Below are 27,949 nucleotides of genomic sequence, written 5' to 3'. Positions count from 1 at the left end.
TTTCCTTAGTTAAAAGTGTAGTCTGTTAAAGTCAGTTTCTCTGGAATCTAATCTCTGTAAAAATTGCAGCCCTCTGCTTCCAAGTTGTACCAAGATTTGTTGCACAGAGAAATGAGGTACTTATTCAGGTAAGATCTGAGATTTTTTGGACAAAAATCTCAGATCAGTAAGATCTTTTTAAAGAGAGCACCTGTGCAGTAAGATCTTTTTAAAGAGAGCACCTGTCTAGAAAAGAGCAATGTTAAAGAGTTTGACAAGAGAATTTTCACTGTGTGTAATTAAAAACCTGATGGTTTTATAAATAATATCCACAAAAAATGTGGTCATATGAGAAAGAAAGGTACAGATTACTACGTGGCAGGACCAAAGTAGGAATGTCATGGTAAATGATAACAAAACATCCTAAAGTATCCCATTTATTTTTCTGAGTCTGCCAATCTCACTGCTACAGATTTTATACAGAAGCTGCCATTGCTATAGACACTTCTTAAACATCATCTTGAAATATCCCTTTCCAAGCTGAGGTGATGAGTTTGAATTTCTATTGTAGAAGTGGTAAGGAAGGTACATCCTTCCACAAATCCCTTGGAGTTTTCTTTTTCTTGGGTTGTTTTGTCACTTAGTGGCTGTATTTTACTTGATTTGCCTTTTAAAATGTTGCAATATTTCCTCAGTTCACAGTAAAAGGTTTATACTCTTCTGATAATTAGCTCTGTGCTTATTTGCTTCAGGGAATAAATCCATTTAGAAAACACAGACAAAACTTCTGCACTGTCTGCAAGATCTAAGAAAAAAGTGAAGTGGAACCAGAGAATTGAGATTATCACAGCTACTGAAGCTATAAACCAGGAGTGGGTAGTGTAGTAGTTGCTGCACTGGGAAAAAAAAAAAAAAAAAAAAAAAGGAAAAAAGGAAGGCCATCTGAGGGATTTTGATTGAAAACAGAAAAAAAAATTGAAGGGAAAGAAGTGCCACAGAATTTCCTGTTCTACCTTAGTTTTATTTGCATTTGTTCTGAAAGATATTACAAATTCTCTTATATATATTGGCGTGTTGCTGACATGTGTTTCCATGTTTGTTTTTAGATCAATCATTTTGCCTTTTCCTGGAAAATTATGTCTGTTACCACAGGAAAAACATCTTAGGAAGAGATCTCTGTATTTTCTACAGCAGGGAGATCTTTTTCCTAAGAAATATGTTAAGGTCACCAGACTTGATTTTAAAATGCAATTTGTCCCAGTCTGGGTGGGACAAATTCCTATTACTTAAAGCCATAGTTGCCCACAGAGCAACCACCACTGCAATCACTTTAGTCTCTCTTTGTTTTACTCCCCATGTCAAAGGGAATTTTAAGTATGATTTGTCTCATTGTAAAGCAAACATCTCTGAGAGGAAAGGTGGCTGTTACTTTCCCTCCTGCTTCCTGCAGACTTGTAAGTCTATATAACACCTTTCAGTAAGCAGTACTGGGTACTGTCAGGAATGTTGGATAAATATTTGAATTTGGAATATTTCAGTAAATGTTGCCATACACTTACTTAAATTTTTAGTGTCTCTGCTGGCAATGCAAACACCAATATTTCATGAATCTGTCTGCAAATTTAGTCTTGTGCATCCCTACCATGCTATGTATATTTACATCTTTATAACTTCATTTTTCCTTCAACATACTTGGTGGTGGCCATTGGATAGAGAAGTGTTTTATTACAGGACTATCTGCCAGTTATAAGAGCCCTCAATTTTTAGGGAATATATTTCATAACTGCAGATTAAAAATTAAATCAAATATCTGGTTCCTTGACATTCTCTAAGAGATAAATAGTTGTATCCATTAGATGTTATAGAGACAGGACTTAAACATTTCTCTTAAAGATGTATCATTTATCCAGGATCAATATAGTGAAGCTTAAAATACTTAATTGAGTTTTAACTATATAAAGAACTTCCTATTTTTTTCAGCTTCAGTGTTTTGGGTCCCCTGAGGCTGTCCAGTTAATCTAATATCCCAGAGGATCTGTTCTATATTTCTACAAACACAAAAACTACAATCAAATTTGAAATATTCCAAAAGAATACAAATAGGCTGTATAGTAGATGTCACAAAGAAAGAAATGCAGTTCTATCCCAGAGAACATCCCACTGCATCAAAATAGGAATGACACCTGACTGACATTAATCACTCTCTAATACATCTGAAAAAGCATATGATGCACTTTGATGATTAATAGGGAATATTCATGTCAATCCTTGTCCTGCAGATTTGTTGCTTTGAAGAAGTGACAGATTAAATATTTATTAAAAGCTTATAAGTTTTAATGACAGCGTACAAGAATTAAAAACTACTATTATCAGTCTTAAAATTATTGCAAATCTTTTAATGATATTGTCCTGTATGAAAGAACCTTACTTTTCCTAACTACATTTTGTTTATATCAGAGTTATGTACTTATTTTCCCTTTATTTTATCAAATTTTATTTTCTTTTTCTCTCACCAGAATTTCTGTAAATCTATGTTTTCCTACTTCTTCCACTCAGTATTATACAGAGAATCAAAATGTTATTAGATGTGAATTGCTAAACTGAAATATTGGCTAAAACAAAAAAAAAATCTCTGGAAGGTTCCAGCTGAATTGGGTTTACCTTGGGGCTTTTATTTTACAAGGCAGCTGTAGGGATAATTCTTTAATTCTTCATGCACAAATCCTCACATTTAGTAGAGCTGAGAGGACTTTCACACAGGTTGATTCCATAATTCCCACTTTGTGGAACAGATCTTGTAAACACTGTGGCACTGTGAATAGAATGCTTCTGACCTTAGCAAGGATCTGTCAAAGTGTCAGAGCAGAGAAGTTGTCCTGCCAGCACAGCTTGTGTCCTGCCTGCCCACTGTGTCACCCAAATGGTACTTTGATCCATGGCATGTGAAAGGACAGGTCCTCCACCATCCTTTTCCCCCAAAGACATCTGAGGGCAAGATGCTTCATGGATGTCACCACTGGTTCTAGAGTTATTAGGGGTATGCACCTCCTACTCAGACACCTGTATTCCTTCTCTCAGTCCATATCCAAACTGATAAAGAAAAAAAATTAATGGAAAAAAAAAAAAAAAAGAAAAAAAAGAAGAAAAAAAAAAGGGAAGGTGACCTAAAGTTGTAAAAAAAGCAGTGAAATTCAGTGAGTCTCTTTTATCTCCCATCTTTCAGTATGGTATTCAAAGTATTCCCTATGGGAGGAAAAACATGACAGATTTGAGGTTTCCTCTTGTCTTCAAAATCCCTTTCTTATGATCTTGATTCATAAACTGTTCTGTTACATCTATTACTCTGTATGCTCTGCATTTGTGTGGGTAGTGCATAGAAGTAAGGGGTGACTTGTTTTATAATCCATGGAATCTATCATTGCACAGCATTTACACCTGGCCTTGCTTGGCACTAAGGAGGGTTGTAACAGTTGTCCAGAATCTTAGAAATTTTGTAACTGTGATTATTTCTCAAGCTTGAAAGCTTTGCTTTTCCACAAAATTGCAGTTGCCTCAACTCTGAGATGTGAACATTCCAAAGAGATCTGTCAAATATGATTAAAACAAAGGTTTAACAATGTTTGAGACAAAACAGAACTGAATTGCTTGAAATGCTAGTGGTCTTATAAAGTGGCTTTGATGCTTAATGTTACTTAGCCTTAGCAACAGAACTGAAAGAAAAAAAATACAAACCAAGCAATCAAAATTATATCCCTTAAGCTACCTAAAACCCAAAATCAAACAAAGGTGGATTATGACAGGAAATTAAGAAGAAATATATGCATTTGAGGAGAAAGAAGGGCTGGGAGGGCTAGGAAATGAGGAGAGGATGAAGTAGTACAAAGTACCTAATGAATCCTCTTTTACAGTGAGTTGTTTTATTTCTCTCTTCTAATTGGCAAGGATAACATATGAAATGAAGATATATTTTTAAGAGCCTAAGCACATAAAGTATATTTGATGGCAATACTACCATGGGAATGTAAAGGGATGCAAATGTCAGAAAAGTTTCCTTGTTTATCAATGAAAGCTGGCTATAATGATACATACTAGATTTAATAGTTGTGACAGGATAAATCAAAGTTATAGGAAAGTGAAATACACAGACTAATTTAAGGAAAAACAGCAAATTATTCTTGCCTTCCCATTACAGATTTCCAAAATAAGTGAGTTTAAAGTGTAACTTTATCTTTTTTTAACAAGCAATTTAATTGTCATTCCTTGCAATGTGTGCCTGCTTGAAACTAACTGCTGGCTCCAGGTGAATTACCAATCATTTTTAATTAAAGCATCTTTTAAATTATCTTTTCTCAACTCAACACATTGAGCAATTAAAAAAGAAGAGTGTTATTATTTCAGAATTTTACTTCTAGAAATGCTGGCCCCCATGGTAGGGTGAGGTGTTGTTGCCTTTTGATGCTCTGGAGGAATTCACTGAGATTTGAGAATTGCAAACAAAACAGGTGCATTTTTAAAAAAGGAATTTCATCTACAGTACACTTATTTACTTAGCTTTTTTCATTTGAATGCATGGGGGCTTTATTGCTGAAATGTGTAGTACTTTATTATAGTGATAATTTAGGAAATGAAAATTGGAGAAAAGATATTTTAGAGAATGAAAATCATCTTAAAACTTTACACAAAGGAGGAAATTAAAGGGTTGGCTGGATGGGTTTTGTCATTAACTCATTATGAAAACCTACTGAGACTAATACACACAGACTCTAATAAAAGGCTTGAAAGCTGAAATATCACTGTTTCATCTTGCTGTTTTCCTTCTTTCTATAATGCATTCTGAAAATTAATTTTTTGGTGTGATTTTTGTAAGTTGTTGTCCTTAAAAGTGGAGCCAAATTTTCATGCACGCTGATGTACATAGGTAGCATATGTACATGTATATGTTGCCTGGATAAAATAATTTCTCCAAAATTTCATTTGATCAGCTTCATGTTTCCTTTAAAAGTGTTTTTTATTGAAGATAGAGACATACTAAAAGCATGGCTGGTTCCTACCATAATATAAAACTGAAAATTTGGGGATTTTTAATGCATTCTTTTCATTGCTGAGCATCATGAATTCTCATTTAAGTCACTGGAGCTTGAGTAAGCTCATCAGTATCCTATTCCTAAAGTAAAATTCATCCTGTTCTAGACTTGTCTCTAATTCGTCCCTGCTTTTTGGAAACATTACTTTGTCAATTCTTGCAGTTTTCTTGCCTTATTTTTTGATGGTATTTCTTCATTTCTGCTACCTCAATTTGCTGAAAAATTCAGAATTCCATAGTGAGCATCTTGCAGCATCCTTCAGCTTAGTGATGGAAGATAAATTTTGAGTTTAAAATCTCTTCCTACATTGAAATGGTTTCTGTTTTTCTCAGAGCTATTCTAAGAAGGCTCAATAATTTTGGAATTATGTGTTTAATGCAGAGCTTCAACATTCAGATAATTAGCAGCAATTTTCTAAATGTAGCAGTAAAACTAACCACAAGAATTATTTAATAGGAGCGACACATTTTCAAAACATTAGCTAAGGGCAGAGTAATAAATAAGCTACTGGGCCCAGATTTTCCTACATTATTAGCAACAACATGCACAAATGTTTTGTTTGGTTTCTTTGCATACACTTATCAACCTTGCCCATAAAATGCCAAGTATGTGCCTTTCTCTAAAATAGGGTAGCTGGGCTATTTGAGCTAGTGCTGTTTAAGTGAGCTGTCTGTATGGAATTGTTGTCAGACTGGTGATTGCCAGGTGTGCCAGAGGACACCGTGCTCGCTCCTAACTCACATCTTCAGGGCCCTCTTGGCTGCTCTCATTCTTCTTTGTGTCACTGTGAAGGAAAGATAGAAGAGAGAAAGGGAGAAATAAGGAAACAAAGAAAATAGGGAAGAGGATCAGAAGGAAAATGTTAGCTTGAATTTTATGTCTTGGATGAACAATTATCAACTTCAGTGCATTTTTTGACTCATTAAAATAAGTTTGATAATTTGATACTCCTGGCCATTTAGCTCTTGTAGAGTTTTTGTTTGCTTGAAGGAAATACAAGACCAAACTCTGTATAGTTAATTTACTGTTTTCAAGTAGAACAGTGTTTTAGAAATTTTTAAGAGAAAATCAGTGAGATTTTAAAAAATATAGAATCTCTCATTCTGTGAATATGACATCAGATGAAGGAGACACAATAATATTTTCCTTTTTTTTTAAAGAGGTGTTGCTATGCAGCATTTTTTTTTCAGTTTTATTGTATTTTAAAGCACTTTTGTTTCAAGCTACTTATGACAGACTAAAGCTTAGGACATGAGATCTTTAAATTAAGCAAGAATTCTGTGTGCAGAGGGAGCATCAGCCCAAATCTATAAGGAAGGAGCTCAGAACCTTCTCCAAACAGGGCTCACTCTCAAGCAATGAAACTGAAATAAATAAATAAATAATTTTAGAAATGTCAGCAAAGATATTAATTGTTCTGTGGCTTGGGAAAATACAGATTCATGGACAAGGTCTTTAAATTATGGACAAATAAGGAAAAGTATGACTTTTCTTCCTACTAGCGCCTGTTCCTTTGATGTGTGTGTAACACTCAGGACTGCACTCCACTCCTTGCTGAGAAAAGGAAGAAGCAGAAAAGGAACACAGCTCAACATTGAATACTTTATTTTTAAACTACTTGATCAGCCATGAAAAGGCTTTAATAATGTCCCCACACCAAGGAAAACAACACTTCATTAAAACCAGGTTCATTAAATAACTTTACTTTCACACCATCAAAATACATTTCATCCTAAACCAAGGATAAATTCCTGAGAATTAAACTTCCCTCCTGAAATTCTCGTGTAAAACAGAGGGATAACAATGCATCCAAAACTAGAGAAAAGAGCAGTGACAGTTGGAGTCCCATTATGCACATTCTCTACTATTTTTCTGTGCTTTGCATAACATATATCATGTTTAAAAGATTCTGGATCATCAAACCTTGTCACGAAGATACTGTTTTCAAAGCAAACTGAAAGCAGTGATGTTTTTCCTAATTTTTCATAGAAGTATGTAAAAAGTGTTTTGCTTCTCTAAAAAGTCTGAAAGGTGATGTAGAAAGGGGACTCTTTTGCCACAGTAAATCTGGAAAGTATTTTTAAGGTATTAATAACAAACATTCAATTTTTTTTTTTTTTATTGTTATGAATCATTCGAAAATATTCTGTCTCTGATTAAAAAGTCCTCAAGTATATTTGGTTTGAAGAGTCCAGGAATATTTAAGAAATGTTTTCATTGCCTCCATCCATTTGGTAAGCTCTGCTTCATTTCCTGTTGCTCTGCTGAAATAAGTATCTGATGGGAATGAACCAGGAAAATATTTTGAACCCAGCTTGGAATATGAATAAAAGGAGAGGTGCAGATCAAGACCAAAATCTGTGTTTCATTGCTGTTTCATTGCAGATGCAACTAGGAAGGTTGTCTCATAGAAAAATCTTTATAATTGCATGTGGAATGCTTACTGTATTGCTCAGAAAGAAAGTGTATTCACAGGAAGTTTCTTTGCAACATCTTGTAATGGAAAATCACAAACTCCTTGGGCATGCTTTGGAGTCAGTTCCTAATATTGTTCTGACTCTGTTAGAAATGTAGCCTTGAGAATAATGGTAGTCTCTGATGGATAGAAAAAATATTAAAGTCAGCCCCAAAATAAAAGGAATTCTAAGACAAAAATAAATCCTTCCTCTCCTTTATTCTTATTATCCCCAGGTGAATAATGAGGATATTGAGCCAAGTAAGTTGTACCTTCCCCCTTGAAGTGCTCAAAAGAGAGGCTATAAACACTTTAAATTGTTCTTCAAATGAAGACAAGCATGAGGAAGATTCTGAATTGCAATGGAATGAAATCATTAAAATATAATTCCCCTCAGACCATCAGAAAGCAGATAAAAATCCTCTGAATATGAATATGAGTTTTCCAATAGGGCTGGGCATACAGACCTACAGATCTAAACAGGTTTTGGCCTTCTTAGAAAAAATTCTGCCATTTTCTGAGTGTTTATTACTCAGCATAATGTGCCAGTGGAAGTCTAGGACCCACTGCTGCAAATTAATGTTAAAATATGCCCTTTACTGTCAAGTTTTCCTTAATGATGGCTCCTCGCCTCAGCCTGACCTTTCACTATGTTCAACCCACAGAGGGCAGTGATGTGCAATTAATAATAACTTTCAGAGCCTTAAATGAAAACACCATCTGTTTTTAGCAGTCTTAGTGGATATTTTTGGGAAGTGACAATTTTTTTACTTGATCTGGGATAACGCTGAGCTCTTGGAATTTCCCAGACTGAGTTTAGGGAATTAAAAAGTACAGAATTACAAAATAGGTTGTAAAAATTATTTTCTGTTCTGCATAAATTAATTTCTGGAGCTTTTTTGTAGTATTATTTCCTGGTAATAGTCTGCACTAATAAATAGTAAGCCATATACTGGGAAGCAATAAGTCTAAAGTAGAAACATTCATGCAAATCTAGGATGTGTTCTATTGCATCCTGTGGTCCAGTCATCCTGTAAAACCTATAGTATGACCAACAATTTTCTTTAACCATTTCTGTCTGCATAAAGCCTACATGCAGCTAAACTCTTGAGGAGCAGCAGGAAAATGAGATTCATGCCCTGACCAACAGCCAGCAGAGTCAACCCAGAGATCTGAGCCACTTTTTGTCAGCCAGTTGGAGCCCAGAGGTCAGCTGGGCCTTTTGTCACCAACCAGCCCAGGCTGAAGAGAAATGTACACTCAATATGAATAGGTTTCAGCAAAAGAATAACCTCTTAAAAGTAAAAAAAAAAAGGTGACATTGTGACCTTCAGCCTCCTCTACACTGGGCATATTTCTGCTTGCCATATATCTCTTTTACAGGACTCTCCTTTACGTTAATACGTATGTACAAGAGTGAAAGAGATTGAAGGATTTCTGGATGCAATGAAGGATTGCAATGAAGGATGTAATGGAAGGATTTCTGGATGCAATGGTCAAAGCACAGAATAATTTTTCTGTTCACCTCAGGCCATATTTGTGTTTGTTTTAGAAGCAAACACATTCCAAAGATATGAAAGAAATGCCAAAGCACAAGACAGATTAAAAGGTTGGAGAATGCAGAAAACAAAACAATACTTCATGAAATGGAATCTGCAAAGCTGCAAAGCGATGATCCTCTCATGCTAAACATGTAACCAGAGGTGTATGGCTTAGAGCCCTGAACCATGCCAGCTTCACTCCCTGGGCCTCGGGAGAGGAGGAAAGCCAAGTTTACTGCTTGTCTCTTCCTTTCCCACCTCCCTTCAGATGGCTGATGCAGACAATGTCCAGGGCTCATGACTTGAAGGGACTTTGCACTCTGCATTGTAACAGCCTTCATACAGTAATGCAGTGGGTGAGGATGCTTTTCAGTTTGGTATGTAGAGCTGCAGCTGAGCAAGTGAAAAATCAGCCTGCCATGCTTTATGAAGTTCTACCTTCAGAGTAGAAACTCCTTTTGTGGAACCCAGACAAGAGAGATGTCTCTTCTGCATTTTATATGTGTACTCCTATTCAGTAACTTGTGAAGTGAAAGGAGGCTGCCATAAAGTTTCCATGCAGAAAAATTCTTCTTAACAAAAAATATTTCAGTGTCTCACTGTATAAAAAATGCCACGGTGCCTAAAATTGCATAAAGATTTGATACATAATGGCTGTGATACCATATACAAATTGATTGCTACAACATTTTTATGTGGTTATTTCTAAAGAAACATGTGATCCCCATCACTTGTTACTTGTAGCATCCTTTACTCAAAAATAAATGTGATAAACACAATGTTAGTCTGAACAGAATGTCATTTAATTAAATATAATGTGAAATCAACCAAAATCTAGCTAGCAGCCGACATGAGGCTCATACTCTGGATAGCTGTATAACATTTAACACCTCCAGATTTTATATAAATACTTATCTCTGTGTATTTTAAAAATATCAAGCTATGTTCATACAGTCAATCTTAAATACATCTAATTTTGTAATAGATTTGGGGTTTAATGTTCAGATAGAAAAAAGTTTTGAATTTTTCTATCATGCTCAAGTGCATGAATATAAGGCAAGTCCCTTATCATGCAGCATTATTTTAATGTATTTCATTTTAAGTTTCCTAAATTTACCACTGATACTGAGTGACTTTTTAAAAATTAATCAGTGATTTATTATGAAAAATATTAATGAAAATTATTTGTATTTCAAACAGTTGTCAAGCGCAGACAGAAGAGGGTCCATATTCAAAAAATGGGTCAAATGTTTAAAAGTGCATATTTCCTAAGGTTTAAGGTTATATTCTATGTTGGAGAATACAACAGGCCAAATGTACCTCATCATAACCATCCATTTTATTCATGTCATGAATAGGTGAAAGGTGTCTGTGGATTGAACAAACTACCCCAATAATAAGAAATACTCTTGTGGAGGCTGTTCAAAAATATCAGAATCAATGGGATAGATATAGCTGAGCTATTGAAATGAGTTAAGTTATTGATGAACAGGAATAACAGGAATAAGTTTAAAATAAATTTACCGCTCTGTTTTACCACTTTTGAAAGCAGCTTCAGTTACTGTCTCTATCCTTTTTGAGCTCAGTGTTTATATAGAGCCCTCTAAGCTGTGTTTCTATACTGAAATGTACATAAAAGTTTTACAAAAGGTCTTACTCTCATGCTGTAAAACCTATAGTATGATCAACAATTTTCTTTAACCATTTCTGTCTGCATAAAGCCTACATGCAGCTAAACTCTTGAGGAGCAGCAGGAAAATGAGATTCATGCCCTGACCAACAGCCAGCAGAGTCAACCCAGAGATCTGAGCCACTTTTTGTCAGCCAGTTGGAGCCCAGAGGTCAGCTGGGCCTTTTGTCACCAACCAGCCCAGGCTGAAGAGAAATGTACACTCAATATGAATAGGTTTCAGCAAAAGAATAACCTCTTAAAAGTAAAAAAAAAAAGGTGACATTGTGACCTTCAGCCTCCTCTACACTGGGCATATTTCTGCTTGCCATATATCTCTTTTACAGGACTCTCCTTTACGTTAATACATATGTACAAGAGTGAAAGAGATTGAAGGATTTCTGGATGCAATGAAGGATTGCAATGAAGGATGTAATGGAAGGATTTCTGGATGCAATGGTCAAAGCACAGAATAATTTTTCTGTTCACCTCGGGCCATACTTGTGTTTGTTTTAGAAGCAAACACATTCCAAAGATATGAAAGAAATGCCAAAGCACAAGACAGATTAAAAGGTTGGAGAATGCAGAAAACAAAACAATACTTCATGAAATGGAATCTGCAAAGCTGCAAAGCGATGATCCTCTCATGCTAAACATGTAACCAGAGGTGTATAGCTTAGAGCCCTGAACCATGCCAGCTTCACTCCCTGGGCCTCGGGAGAGGAGGAAAGCCAAGTTTACTGCTTGTCTCTTCCTTTCCCACCTCCCTTCAGATGGCTGATGCAGACAATGTCCAGGGCTCATGACTTTGAAGGGACTTTGCACTCTGCATTGTAACAGCCTTCATACAGTAATGCAGTGGGTGAGGATGCTTTTCAGTTTGGTATGTAGAGCTGCAGCTGAGCAAGTGAAAAATCAGCCTGCCATGCTTTATGAAGTTCTACCTTCAGAGTAAAAACTCCTTTTGTGGAACCCAGACAAGAGAGATGTCTCTTCTGCATTTTATATGTGTACTCCTATTCAGTAACTTGTGAAGTGAAAGGAGGCTGCCATAAAGTTTCCATGCAGAAAAATTCTTCTTAACAAAAAATATTTCAGTGTCTCACTGTATAAAAAATGCCACGGTGCCTAAAATTGCATAAAGATTTGATACATAATGGCTGTGATACCATATACAAATTGATTGCTACAACATTTTTATGTGGTTATTTCTAAAGAAACATGTGATCCCCATCACTTGTTACTTGTAGCATCCTTTACTCAAAAATAAATGTGATAAACACAATGTTAGTCTGAACAGAATGTCATTTAATTAAATATAATGTGAAATCAACCAAAATCTAGCTAGCAGCCGACATGAGGCTCATACTCTGGATAGCTGTATAACATTTAACACCTCCAGATTTTATATAAATACTTATCTCTGTGTATTTTAAAAATATCAAGCTATGTTCATACAGTCAATCTTAAATACATCTAATTTTGTAATAGATTTGGGGTTTAATGTTCAGATAGAAAAAAGTTTTGAATTTTTCTATCATGCTCAAGTGCATGAATATAAGGCAAGTCCCTTATCATGCAGCATTATTTTAATGTATTTCATTTTAAGTTTCCTAAATTTACCACTGATACTGAGTGACTTTTTAAAAATTAATCAGTGATTTATTATGAAAAATATTAATGAAAATTATTTGTATTTCAAACAGTTGTCAAGCGCAGACAGAAGAGGGTCCATATTCAAAAAATGGGTCAAATGTTTAAAAGTGCATATTTCCTAAGGTTTAAGGTTATATTCTATGTTGGAGAATACAACAGGCCAAATGTACCTCATCATAACCATCCATTTTATTCATGTCATGAATAGGTGAAAGGTGTCTGTGGATTGAACAAACTACCCCAATAATAAGAAATACTCTTGTGGAGGCTGTTCAAAAATATCAGAATCAATGGGATAGATATAGCTGAGCTATTGAAATGAGTTAAGTTATTGATGAACAGGAATAACAGGAATAAGTTTAAAATAAATTTACCGCTCTGTTTTACCACTTTTGAAATCAGCTTCAGTTACTGTCTCTATCCTTTTTGAGCTCAGTGTTTATATAGAGCCCTCTAAGCTGTGTTTCTATACTGAAATGTACATAAAAGTTTTACAAAAGGTCTTACTCTCATGCTGATTCCAGTCTCCCTTAATTGCACTGATTATAGGCCCAAAAGGAGCTTCTTCACTGGGAGGGTGGTTGGTTCCTGGAACAGGCTCCACAGGGAGGTGATGACAGCAAGAAGCCTGTCTGAGTTCTAGGAGCATCTGGATGATGATCTTGGTCATGGTTTAGTTTTAAGTATTTCTGCAAGAAGCAAGAAGTTGGATTAGAAAATCTTCATGGGTCCCCTTCCACTTGAGATGATCTATGGGGCTATGCCTGTTAAAAGAATGGACTGCTGATGTGATGGCACATAGAGTTAGGAGTGTCACTGGGATACATTCATTAAGAACATCATTAACAATTGTCATCAACTCTGGTATTAGTGGTGCAAAGCACTACTAAGGTCGTGTTATGTTATTTTCACTTTAATGGACTGTGCCATTGGCTCTAAACAAATGATACATAACTAATGAAGCAATGCCTAAACTTGCATCTGTCAGTGCTTGTGTGCTCAGATATCATGACTAAGAAAGGGCTGCTATCACCGCTGATCGAACATCATTAGTTGTGTGCAGAAATAGAGTTATTCAGCTGGATATTCATGACTTTGCATGAAGTCATGAAAATTCATCCCTTTTTTTTTTCTTTCCTATTTAGCATTTTAAAGTAAAGTTGCCATTATTTTCAAAAGTTACTGCTTATTATGATTTTCAAGAACATCCTTGCCAAGAAACACTTCAAGTGTCTCTCTGCCTTGTTAGGTCTAAGGACCTCCTTCTAAAAGTTATCAACAATTCTGTGAGTTCCCTGACTCACAAACTAATGTAATATTTGTGTGCATGCTTGTCTGCACTTATTCAGAATACAATATCTAAAGCACCAAGATTCATTTTCTCATCATAAATATGCATAAGACATTAACATAAATCTGATCTAACAGGTTCACCATGGATAAAGAAATGTAATTAATTTTCTTCCCTGTCTATTTTACTGCTGTCTCTATTTTCCTTAGATTCTGCTTGTTCATGTACAACAGTCTTAGAACCTTTGTTATACATTATATTTAGCTGCCTGATGCATCTCACAGCGTTTTTCTTAACCCCAGCTGGATTACTAATAGCTTTTACCAAGAAAAGAGTAGGAAAAAAAATTCTCATTTACAGTTTAGATGGTTAGTCAGACAGTCACAAAGAAAAACAGATTTAGACATATACAAAACTTATGCAAATATTTCCTTTTGATGTTGTCGTATATATGTATCATCCCTTCACAGCAAGGAAAATTGGTGCATGTGCATTTTAACACTACTGTTATAAAATTAAGCATGTTTGCTGCTGACCTGCCAGATAGGTAGTATGATAAGAGGTCTAAAGAAAAGCTTTAAAATATATTAGTGTACTTGTGAGTCAGAGTGTTCTTACTTGCTTACAAATAAGCTCTACTAAATCTACACTTATCACATATTTCTTAGTTTTTCCTTCCCTTTATCACCATTGTCACAACTTTAGAAAGATAGATGGACACCATTTAAAATGGTAGAGTAGCCTTGCATTCAGTAATATATTCTAAAAACAAAGAACTGTTTTGTATAAGGTTAAATACAGCTCTAACAAAATGGAGGGGTTTGTGGTTCAATCACACAAAAAGTAATTTCTCTACTGAGATTTTACCTGCTACCGATGGTCATTATTTGCTCAGTACTCATCTAATTTCACTACCTTTCTTATTATCCTAGCAAAGAATCTGTTTGCTGATTCTCAACACAACTGCATGGGCATCTTCAAGTCTTCTTTTTGTTTTGTTTGGTTTGGGTTTTTTCCCCAAAACTTGCCTTTGATAATCCATACTTACATGTATCTTACTATATACATTTTATTCAAATTTTAGACTGAATATGGGATTGTGAAAATATGGAGTGAATCGGAAACTCATGGTGACGAGTGGAAGGAAGTCAAGTTACACTTGGGGAAGCTAAGGAATTTTGAAATTATCTTTGAAGGCGTTCGTACTGGAAACCTGGGAGGAGGAGCAGCAATAGATGACATAGAGTTTCACAACTGCAGCACAAGTAAGTTCAAGAGGAAAGTTTCTAGAGGAGTGCTAAATGAGACGTAGGAAGTTCTTGTTTGTTTTTAAATACATCAACATTTTACTGTCGTCATCATAATTTCACTGCTTATAAAATCAGTTATGAATAAATTGTTTCTGCTCTTGTAACTTTAATACTCTTTTCTGCACATACATTCATGCGGTGTTCTCACACTAAATAATGCCAGATAAATCCAAGAAATTACTAAGGTTTTGTTTCCTTTGTTTATTTTGTTTTGAGTAAGACCTTTCCTTCTTTAATCCTTTGGTAAGTTATTGAGTCTGTGATGTTGTAAATAACAATTTTGTATAAATTGTGTCAGATTGTATTATGTGAAACCTTTGGCCTCTGTGTTTTATTATACAGTCTCTTGCCATAAAAATAAGTGGAGACTACAAATGACCCTTTATCAATATTCTTTTTCCTGTTCAGTTGAAGTGTTAAGGTCAGCAAAATAAAACTCTGTTTAATTTGTATCTTTGTCGACTTAAGCTAAAATAAAAACAAAGTTTGCCCTTTATTAAAAACAACAAAAGCAACAACAACAGCTACAACAACTACAATGAAAAAAAAAAACCCAACAAAAATCACCCACCAAAAAACCCCAACAAACCACCAAACAAATAGTAACAAAAGAAACCCCTAAACCCAAGAAGATAAATATGAGTAAGTAGAACATGGCTTCTCTCAGGAAAGTGGTCATTATAACTTGTAGGAAACAGTGTGACACAACATAAGTGATTTTGTTAAATGAAGTGTTGATGCCACATATTCACACTGTATGAGTTTTGTGGTAGTTATTTGAGCAAGCTTTAATCTCCTGCCATAGACTGGATAGCCATCATCGAAAGAAGTATGAACTTCTGAAGAACATCTCTTGTTCCAGTTTCATCTAAAAAATGAAGGGTTTGCATTCAGAAATTACTGTATAATTTTAAGAATGGAAACATGATACAATCTGGAACCTTCTTCAGAACTGCACTTTAATAAAACTCTAAGGCAGATGTATTCTTAAAAGCTCTACAAAGCACATGAGCACTAGTGCCCCCCTTGTCTTTTTTCGAGGTGTTTCATTGTCCTCATTGCTGTGCATGTGACTGTTCTCTAAAAAACAAAGGTAGATAGGTAAGGATGCCCTGGTAGGAGATGGTAAGTCAATATCTATAATCTTGAATAACAAAGTAGATGCTGGTCTCTCCCAATTTGATTGCCGGTTGTGTTCACGTGTATTAATTCATAGCAGTGGGGTCTAGTTAAACACGTTTCTGGAATTCTGTTCTGTTTTGGAGCTACAACGAATTAGACACTTCATTTCACAGTCAGATTCCTGAAGGTATTCAGCAAATAAAAATAGTAGAATTTGTTTTCCTAAAAAAGAAATAATATCTCTGTTAAATTCACTAAGATAGTATCAACATATTTTAGTATGTGCAAAAATATTTCTTCTTGCTCTTAAGTCCTCATATTATATGACAACCTGAAAAATGACATCATATAAGCTTAACTGGAAATATTCCAGAGCTGTCATTGCAAGGAAGGAAATTGTTTCAATAAGGATTTGGAAAGCTGTCAGATGAAGGATCCTCAATCTCTTAAAAGGTTAAGATTGCTGAAATTTACACTGGTTTTAGTCTATGACCCTACATATCTGAATGTTAACAGTGTTTTACAACAAGTCTTGCATTGAAATACCTTTGCAGTGAAACAGTTCAGGAAGTAACTTGGTTTATTACTTTATAGCAACTATTTGTTTTACAGCACTGCTTCAGGAAGAAGCTCTGTTGGGAAAGCCATTGCACCAAGTGCTCCAACTGCTTTCACATACGGCTTCAGCACTGTCATATTCTTGTGTATTTTGCAGAAAATTATGGGTTATGAAGACAGATGATTCAGAGGAGGCTTTTCTCATTGAAGTTTGATATGTGCAGTTGAAGCTTAACTTGCACTACAAATTTTTAAAGATTGATTAAGGAAAGCTGGAGACCCAAGATATTGATCCTTTATAGAGTTGTGACTTGCATGGTCATAGCTTTTGCACTCTAATGGGGTACAGTCTTTATACATTCAGGAATAATTTCATTACAGCATCTCTGGTAGTGTATGCTAGGGTTATCACTAAAGTTTAGGAATGTGTACATACATACAGTATGTATCCTGTGGGAATGTGTTTATGCTTATGCCTTTGCTTCCCAACAGGATCAGGGGCCTCTTGTTTGTTCGCTTTTCAGCTCTATCTGAGTGCATCTGTGAACATGCATGCCTGTAAAATAAGCAAAACAAACAAAACCTTAAAAAAACAACCCAGACCTCACCACACTTCACCCCACCTCTACCACCTGATTTTCTTATCTGTATGAGGACACTTAGTCTCAAACCAGTGTTAAAAGGGGATCATTTGGTGCCCTTCACATCAGCTCTGCACTCTCCATATGATTTTTTGCCTTCTACTCCACAAGTTGATACCTGCTTGCTTAATTTTCTCAAGGCTTTTGGTATGGTAACATTCCTGTTGGCATGATGACATGAAGGACTCTGATCTGACCTTTCTCATTCTTGTTGCTATTGATTCTTTACCTGTGTAGAACAAACAAGCAAAATACATTTTGTCAGTTTCTTAAAAATAACATTTCCCACCTGACCCAAGCTTGGGGCACTCAGGATAGAGAAAGCATGTCAAGCACAGATTGTACTTTTTGCAGCACAGAGTTCACAGTTTTATTGTGTCTGTCGTAAAAAAGCTAAAAGTCAGCAAACACAATCTTGCTGTGGCCAAACTCAAAAAGAAGAGCAGCATACAAAGCAGATGGGGAACAGGGGTTTCTGATCAACAAAATGACTTGATTTACAGCACTTACCCATGTTCTGTGTTTGTAGCTGTAGAATTGCTGGGCTAGACATGTGACCAGGGTCCTATAGGGCAGCTGAAGCTGCATTTGTATTTTCTACTTGGTCTTATTTTGTTAAACTAAAATCTTACATATTATTTAATTATTCTGGGTGTGGTAATTACATAAACAGTGGAATATAACATGCACAGAAAAAAACTAGGAGATTGAAAATAATTAAAACTTGAAAACAGGTTTAAAATAAACAGAATGAAATTTAAATGAGAATGCATTAAATTGAATGGGGGAAAAATTCTAATTCTCAGCAGACAGCATTTAGTGTTGAAAACTAAAATAAAAGCAATTCTGGAGCTTTCAAATATTTTGGGATAGCCTCCTTCTCACATACTGTCCTTTTGGAAGCTGCTGAATGGTATTCCTGGAACATGGTTTACAGTCAGCACGACAAAATAATTGCCTGTTTGCCAAAATGATGTACTCAAGTTGAGACAGTGAAAAGGGCAGAGAGAGGCAGCTCATGTGATATTTTACATGTAAATATTAGACCTGTTTTCTGCTGTATGGTAATATTCAACTGTTATACCATTTTTAATATATCTAAATACTTTTTTTATTTTACATGTATTTTCCTTCAGCTTGCTTCCATACAGTGTGTTATAAGCTGTATACATCATAAGAGTGTCTGCACTGAGGTGGAGTCTTTGCTCTTCACTTACATAGCTGTGATTTATATAGATCGTTTTAAATGAGAATTTTCAACTGATTATAGAGAATCTTTTCACTATTTCCTTTTGAAAATTAATTTTTCAACAGCTTCTTTATCAATAGAATACTATAAATGACTCTATTATGATCTGAGCTTCTGAGGCCCTTTCCTTTAAGGCTCATTTTTGTCAGGTCTCACTAATTTCTGTGGAAGTGAAGGACAAGAAGAAGCTGTGGGTTTATTGGAAATATGAGCTCTAGGACATATTGTCAAAAATAGAATGAAACAAAGATATAAAAGAGTTGGTTTTGAGAGGGTAAGAATGTTCTGGTAACAAAAAGAGCCTGAGTTCCAAATCTGATACATTTTACTTTACAGGTTAAATTAAAAATATGAAAAAGAGTGAAATTGTATCAGAGCTAGAAAAAAGTTAATCTTAAATTAGCTGATGTACTAATATTTTTTTTCTCTTACTTGTACAATAATTCTTTATACAACTTTATTGAGACTATGTGACTTGAATGGACTTTACTGTCATCAATTCTTGTGCTTTTTAATAATTGACTTTGACCATGCATGAGGTTATTTGCAGGCTGCAAAAAAAAAAGTCTCCATTTTTGCCTTAATAAAACAATAAAATAACTATGACGGTCATGCAGGATAATCCCTAATGATAAATTAATTTTTTACACTTATGACATTTAACTTCATGATAATGTGGTCTGCTATCATTAAGGAGCACTTCAAGCATTATTGATCTGCTTTGCCAGCTGATGTCTCACTGTCAAATAATAGTGAATCAAGAGCAAAATTTCTCAGGCATGCTGTTAGCAGAAGTCTGATTTTTGTGCATCTGTAGTGTAAAGAAAAAGGACTTTGTACTCTCAGATACACAAGAGCGAGTGTAAGCACGGACATGCACAGGACTCAGCCACATCATACATACTGATTTGGGCATCCCAGGGCACCACCTGAAAAATTGACAAGGGAAGGGAAATTAAAATAAGAGAATTATACTCTGAAATAAAATTTGAAAGAAATTTCTAGAAAATTTTGCTATTCAGTTGAGTTATATAATTTTTCATAGTCTGGGAATTCAGTGCCATAGAAATCCAGGAATAAGACAGAACCATTACAGCTCCAGTGATCTCTGTCAGTTGTCTGTTTGGAATCAGACTCCATTACCGTTTCTTCTAATGTTACAATTATATTTTGTTTTTAAAAGGAAGAAAAGTAAAGATTCCACAATCTATCAAGAGTAAATTTCTTCACCAAACAGAGCTGAATGGAAATTTTCCTTAAAATACAATAAAGCTTGTTTTCCTAGTAGTAAATTTTTTCTTTCCTTTTCTCCTCATATATTTATATTCCTCCTCATGTATTTGTATTCCTTCTCACCTACTGTTTATGGCAAAGACCATAGGTGAAGGTACTGAAATCCTTTGAACAGCTTTACTTCCATGCTCTCATAAACAAGAAGCTTTGAAAGTCTCGGTAGAAAAATACTTTCTTATTAGAATTCCATCCTAGCTTTGCAGATCAGAGAGACAATAACTAAAACATCCTAGTGTTTGTGGATGTAGGCCAGCTTTTTTTGTTTTTAAAACAAGCTAGTGTTTCCTTGGAATCTTCAGCTATGTATCATGCAAAGCTTTATGTTTAGTGGAGAATTTAGTTCCTTCTTCTTAAATACTTGAGAGAAGTTCAAATTCTGATAATAGAACTATTCAGTACAAATCTGGCCCTGAAGTAAGAGAGGGAAGGGAATTCAGACAGAGAAAGCTGCCAGGCCTAAATTAGTCACTAAGGATATTCACTAATGTTCAGACAGAATGTATGCCCAGTTTTCAAAATTTTCTTCTTTTTCCCCCTTCAAATATTTTAATGATTAATGATGACTTTCTCTTGTTTGTATAAATAGGTCAGTGTCAGGGTATTCTGACATGGGGCACTGGAATCACACAACCTGACTAAAACTTCTCAGTAAATGTGCTGAAATCAATGATAAAGTTTTTGTTAGTCTAGTATTTGGATTTTGCCTTTACAAGGAAATTATGCTCTGATTTCATTGTGAGCTGTCAGTTTAAAATTTTCTGCAAGATACTGAATCTTCTTCATTACAGAGAAAGAAATTTTATCTTTAGACTTCTCATTTTGAGAAGTCTAGAAATTTTGGTATCTTTAACTTAATTTAGCTTAGTGTAACACACATTAACAGGAATGTACTTTCTCACTGGAGGGGAAATTTTACTGAACTCAGATCTCATTACACTCAGCAGAGGGTACAGATATGCACAATTTGGCTCTAGACAAGAAAAAATCTCCCTTTTGGTGATGTGAAGATCAGCCACAGGTGCCTTTCAGAGAATATCCCTTCTGCATGCCCTTGTAGGAAGCACTCAGGGAGGAAGGCAGCGTGCTAAGGACAGATGTGGAGGAACTTCCCTCAACCCAGCTTGCAAGGGCTGCCAGTTACACTGGGGGAAAACATGAACTCCTACAAAAAGTCCTGTCATGCAGAAATGGTTAAACTGCATTGAATATTAAGACTTTCTAGAAAAATTTGAAAAATATGAAATAATTTTTACAAAATTAATTTTTACTGTCTGGATATGGGGTAAGATTTCCATTTGACAATCTTCTTAGAAAAAAAAATTAAAATGGAATAAAGGGAAATATGTCACCAGCTTGAAAACCACAGAATTGTCTTGGTTTTACTGCATTTTTCAGAAGTCATTGACATATCTGTAAACTAGGATTTCTGTTTGTGCTTATGTAAAAAATGCATGAGCTTAACCAAAAGGTTTGTTCACCACATTTTTGCAGCTCTCAGAGATGTATAAGGAATGACACAGATTTTGAATATGAGAAACAAAAAATAAATTTTACCTCATTTTTCACGAAGAGACCTCAGTGGCATTTTAGTTTTCTGTTTATCTTGTGGGAAATTTATGAAGAAGAGTTGCTGACTCCAAAGATAATTTGGTTTGCTAGCACATGGCTGTAAACTAGGACTTTCAGCCTAAAATTTAAATCCCATCATTTTGACATTTACTTTACATATTGCTTACTCTTCATATCCAGTCATAGATTTTTTGACTCCACCTATTTCAAATGGGCCAAAGGAGAAGGAATTTTTGGCTACTAAAATATATTGGGTTGAGGTGAATGGGCTTTCCATATATATATTTTTTTAAATACAATCTTTGTCTGTAAAGGTGGTACTAGAAGAATGACACTGTCCCAGGCTGAGTTCATTTTCATGTATATGTCTCTAGAAAGTAGGCACCCTTCCAGTATAGCCAAACTGCATGTGACCCATCATACCCCTCTGTGCAAGGGGATACTCAAGATGAATTTCACATCTAAGGGCAGTGCTGCAGAGGCAGAGAGAGCACTCAGCTGAGGAAATGTCTCCTTGTTGCAGATAATTGCAGCTTGCACCATGTGCTCTACTCCACTGGTCTGTCACAACAGCCCCTGTGGACCACGTTAGGACAAGTCCATGTTAAAAAAAATAAAATATTCATATCAAATTCTTCTAAGATATCTGTGATAACTGGAGAGTGCTGTGATTGAGTCGTTTTGATTGATTCTGTATCACAGTGGAAACAATAGTTTGACAGTCACTTTCAGTGTAGATATGATTGAAAAGCTCTATAAATAATCTAGTCTTCTGAACTTCCTGAGGAGCAATGTTACTCTTCACTGGACTTAGGATAGAGGACAGACAGGGAGGGGGAAAAGGACCGAGAAGTAGAGATCTCATGTCAGATTGTTTCAGGAGATACTTTTATCTGGTTGACCATGTTCATAGTTACTGGGAAATAGGATTTTCTGCAAAAGCATCTCATGATATTTTGCCTTATTTCCACTTCTCCCTTTCTTTTACCACTTGCAGATTCCAAACAACCAGACCCTCATTGCTCAGTCCTCAGTGCTTCTCCCTCGTGTGCCCTTTGGTATTAAGCAAAGTATGGTAGATCCCTATATAAGAGTACCCTCAGTATGAGATCCTTATCCTGCTGATACACTGTATGCCAAAGCTGGTCTTTCAGTCTTTATCCAATATAAAAGCTTCTGTCCTTGTCTCCTGTGGATTTATATACTCCATGATATCAGCACCAGAAGTTAAAGAGAATTTTCTTATCTTTTGTATTGCTTGAGCCAGAGGCAGTTCTGCATTTCCAGAACTGTGAATATTTTTTTTATTTTTCCAGGTTAACGGGGGCCTTAGGCACAGTACAGCTTGCTTTGAACAGCTTTGGGAAGTCCTTTGGCCAAATTTTGTGTCTACAGGTCAGAGTCTTTCCTAAGAGTCGATATAATTTGTTAGAGCTACTGTTGATGTTTGAGTCAAAACATATCTTTGAATTAAATCTGACTTTTTGAGTGATCTATTTCATGAGGAGACTTCTCTATAGTTTTAAAATTATAAAAGAACCTTATTCGAAAATACATGTAGCTTGCTTGAGCAAAAACTTTTCATCTAGTTTTCCTTATATTCATCTAGTTTTCCAATTCATCTAGTTTCCCAATAAATTTACAAGGTCATCCATGGAGAGAAGCATTATTGATGAGTTTGCTAATACAATTCTAATATTCTATAAAAAGTCATGCATAAAGAGTACTGAGCAATTGAGGCAAGCCAATGAAAAAACTTGATGAAAATTGTGTTTCTTAATTTCTGAATCTCAGAGTAGAGTTGAGTAACGAAACCTTCTGGGACTATGTATTTCAAAAATTCCACTTTGAGCAACGGGTGAAACCTGCAAATTAAATTTCCTTTAATTGAATAATATTTTCAAGAAGATGTTTGATTATTCCTATATCTCAAGTGTTGTGAAAGAGGGGTGAGAAGAGGTTTAAGTACTCCCACGAAACAATACAATTTAAACAACAAAAATAGAAAGAGGCGAAGTTTCAATTTAAATTTTAAAGCATTTCTAATTGGGAAGTACCATAACTTCTAAAAGGACAAATCATGGGAGAAAAGGCTAATTTCAATTGAATATACATTGTATGTTATGTTTCATTTCATGCTGCTGACATGGTGGTGTTGTACTGTTGAGTGACTGCTTGTGTTTCTCTTGGAGAGCAGAAGTGAGGCTCTTGCTTAGCAGCAGCTCAGTGCACTTGAACTTGAGGTACACCCTGCTTTCCAAAACAGGTCAAGGTCTTGCGCCCCTGTGGACCACGTTAGGACAAGTCCATGTTAAAAAAAATAAAATATTCATATCAAATTCTTCTAAGATATCTGTGATAACTGGAGAGTGCTGTGATTGAGTCGTTTTGATTGATTCTGTATCACAGTGGAAGCAATAGTTTGACAGTCACATCAGTGTAGATATGATTGAAAAGCTCTATAAATAATCTAGTCTTCTGAACTTCCTGAGGAGCAATGTTACTCTTCACTGGACTTAGGATAGAGGACAGACAGGGAGGGGAAAAGGACCGAGAAGCAGAGATCTCATGTCAGATTGTTTCAGGAGATACTTTTATCTGGTTGAACGTGTTCATAATTACACAAATAGGAAATAGGATTTTCTGCAAAAGCATGTCATGATATTTTGCCTTATTTCCACTTCTCCCTTTCTTTTAACCACTTGCAGATTCCAAACAACCAGACCCTCATTGCTCAGTCCTCAGTGCTTCTCCCTCGTGTGCCCTTTGGTATTAAGCAAAGTATGGTAGATCCCTATATAAGAGTACCCTCAGTATGAGATCCTTATCCTGCTGATACACTGTATGCCAAAGCTGGTCTTTCAGTCTTTATCCAATATAAAAGCTTCTGTCCTTGTCTCCTGTGGATTTATATACTCCATGATATCAGCACCAGAAGTTAAAGAGAATTTTCTTATCTTTTGTATTGCTTGAGCCAGAGGCAGTTCTGCATTTCCAGAACTGTGAATAATTTTTTTTATTTTTCCAGGTTAACGGGGGCCTTAGGCACAGTACAGCTTGCTTTGAACAGCTTTGGGAAGTCCTTTGGCCAAATTTTGTGTCTACAGGTCAGAGTCTTTCCTAAGAGTCGATATAATTTGTTAGAGCTACTGTTGATGTTTGAGTCAAAACATATCTTTGAATTAAATCTGACTTTTTGAGTGATCTATTCCATGAGGAGACTTCTCTATAGTTTTAAAATTATAAAAGAACCTTATTCGAAAATACATGTAGCTTGCTGGAGCAGAAACTTTTCATCTAGTTTTCCTTACATTCATCTAGTTTTCCAATTCATCTAGTTTCCCAATAAATTTACAAGGTCATCCATGGAGAGAAGCATTATTGATGAGTTTGCTAATACAATTCTAATATTCTATAAAAAGTCATGCATAAAGAGTACTGAGCAATTGAGACAAGCCAATGAAAAAACTTGATGAAAATTGTGTTTCTTAATTTCTGAATCTCAGAGTAGAGTTGAGTAACGAAACCTTCTGGGACTATGTATTTCAAAAATTCCACTTTGAGCAACGGGTGAAACCTGCAAATTAAATTTCCTTTAATTGAATAATATTTTCAACAAGATGTTTGATTATTCCTATATCTCAAGTGTTGTGAAAGAGGGCTGAGAAGAGGTTTAAGTACTCCCACGAAACAATACAATTTAAACAACAAAAATAGAAAGAGGCGAAGTTTCAATTTAAATTTTAAAGCATTTCTATTTACAAGTTTTTCTTCTTTTTTGTACTATCCATTTGAAATGTATGGATTGCATTTTATTGCTGTATTGTCACTCTGTTTAATATTACTTTGAGTATATGTTGAAACTAAACCAAAAGTTAGTTCTCTTTTGCTATTCTGCTTCAATGAGAATGCAGTTCCTCAGTCTGTAAAATTCAGTAAGTACCACTATTTGAGGAGATTAATACCCTGACAACAGCAACTACTCCTCTGGAAATATGGGCCTGCACAAAGGCAAATATCATGGTGTTTTGATCAGACTGTGTTGAACAATATTTGTTTGATTATTGTTTGCTGCCTATAATGTGGGGTTTTTTTCTGGGAGGGAATGGATTGTGGCCTTTTAACCTGCAACATATCTTATATAGTATTCAAATCCCACAGATTTTTGGACTGAGTAACTGCAGTAGAAGAAAGATCAAAACATAATGCAAAACAAAATTAATCGGTCCAAGAAATGTCCAAGAGTGCTGGAAATTAGTAAATTTAGTTGGAGCTTCTGTTCTAATTAAAAAACCAAAACCAAATTGTTCCCATTCCCTACTACCTGTTTTTGTAGCTCTGATCCATTTCTATGTCACTCATGCTATGCCTGCAGACCAATACTCCATACCTGTAAGGATATTTTTCATTACGTGAAATTATGTCTAGAGCTGAATAAACTTTTAATTGCTCAGTTTAGGGGTTAAATCAAAGATTTGGAAGAAGATCGGGCCAAAAAACATTTACAGCTTTTTTATGAAGTCCAGGATACCTTCTGGTCTACAGTGAAATGTTTTCTTTTTATTTTGGACATCGTAGCTCTCTGCAAATTTTTCATAGCATATTCAGAAATGAAGTCATCAAAAACATTTCAACCCCCTGTAATTCCTCTCATTCCCATTTTGTGAAAAATCCGCATTTGTGGATATTTCACTCCTTTACACCTCTGACGTTTCCATACACATCAGCTCATTATTTTGCTTACTGTAGTTCACTTATCCATTTTAATGTAGGAGCTGCTCAAAGATAATTTCAGAGTAAGACTGCAAGCAAAATACAACCAATAACTTTTTCATCATAATCTTTATCTCAATTTGTTCTGCATGTATTCATAATTAGATGGGGTTTTTTCCCTTACAGATTTCTTGAGAAAGAGGAAAGAAACAGAATTTACCATATTTTTCCATGGTTTTTTCTGCTTAGAAATAGTTTTTCTGTATGTTTGGATTTTCACAGAATGTTGTGAGCCAGATTTTTGGGCATTACATGCTATATATAATCAACCATCATCCAGCATATGTTATCACTCTACTTACTGGTCATCAAAGTGCAGATGAGAAATATGATCAAATGAAAAGCTAAATATTTTTCAATGCAGTCCCAGTACAACCAACATGCCCAAAGAAATAAGACTTAATGAAAATTTCTCAGTTTATGTGAAATATCAGCTTAAAAATAAAGCTGTTCATTAGGACACTTTGTTTTGCTTTATACTAAAACTCTCTGGAGTGATGTTAGATTACAGTTCTCCAAATTCACTACTGATAGATACAATGTCAGATTTTGGCAACCTTGTATTTTTGAGGGCAAAAAATTAAAAATGGGTAAGAGAATATTTTTAATGTCTCTCTTTTCCTTTGTTTAAAGTAGTTTCTGAAATATTTTCCCGTCTATTCTTCAGTCTATTTTTTTCTGATAAAATTGATTTTTTTAATATTATATTTGAAGAATATCTTGTAAAAATGAGACTTCTAAGCTACAGCTTCTTGGTGAACTTGTCTTTAGCTTTGGGTTTGCTGACCATAAGTTGCATTTTATGGTCAAGTTGCCTTGTATTTCATGATTTGATTTAATTCTTAGCTGGTGTAAGAGTTTTGGCCAGAATGAGTGTACTATGGAAAGTTGATTTTTTATGCCATAATTCCAAATACAATTAAGAATATTTGGTTACATTGTGCAATGCTAATGCCAATAAGTTGATTTAAAGAGGGATTTTATTTCTCTCTGCTAATGACTGTAGCAGAATAACCATCATTACCATAAATGTAACCTGACACCACTAAAAATTACATATAAAAAACTCTCATTCCAAAAGGATCAAATTCATAGATGTGTAAATTTGTGTTTATGACATTCACACCTGTTGAGATAAAAATTTTCATTATGTCTCTGTTGGCATCACATGGTTTATGGTATGTTTGGAGAAATATAAAGTTGCTTGTTTTTTACAAAAAGAACTACCATAATTAAGTGCTCAATATAAATGGAAGAGTAACAGAACATAACATAGCATAACATAACATAACATAACATAGCATAGCATAGCATTGCTCTGTCTAGGTAATGTGCAATAGGATCAGTCACAAAGCCATGGATTCTCCAAGGTCACTCCCCTATGTGGTGATAATGTAACCCTTTCATATGCAGTGAAAACCACTGTATGCTAATGGATCTGCAATTACCAAATTTCTGTCATTATTTAAGCCATTAATGACTTAAGGAAGCAGTTTAATTTTCCAGAGCATCATTTCCAGTGCAGAGGAGGGAGTGGAGAGAAGGGTTTTAGACTCTTCTCAAAAGTGCCTACTGGCAGAAGGCAATGGGTACAAATTCAAAAGCCAAGATATTTCATGGGAACACAATAAACCACTTCACTGTGAGGATCACCCAGCACAAGCAATTGTCCAATGAGGTTGTTGAGGCTCCATCTATTGATATTATCCAAAACCCAACTGCCCATGGTCCCTCACAACCTGCTGTGCTAGAGGTGGCT

At 35.2% G+C, this 27,949-nt stretch overlaps 1 protein-coding gene across 1 annotated transcript in view; it reads left to right on the top strand.

Annotated features, from left to right (window-relative positions):
- The window catches only part of MALRD1 (MAM and LDL receptor class A domain containing 1), a 237,004-nt gene that overhangs the window by 128,006 nt on the left and 81,049 nt on the right, over positions 1–27,949 (top strand). Inside the window, exon 28 of the mRNA XM_030234818.2 lies at positions 14,760–14,940. Within this exon, the coding sequence (XP_030090678.2) occupies positions 14,760–14,940 (181 nt within the window). The remainder of the gene's footprint in view (positions 1–14,759; positions 14,941–27,949) is intronic.

Source organism: Serinus canaria, chromosome 2 (assembly GCF_022539315.1).
Source record: "Serinus canaria isolate serCan28SL12 chromosome 2, serCan2020, whole genome shotgun sequence".
NCBI lineage: Eukaryota > Metazoa > Chordata > Aves > Passeriformes > Fringillidae > Serinus > Serinus canaria.
Note: the sequence above shows the minus strand (reverse complement) of the source record. Positions and strands in the feature narration are given on the sequence as shown.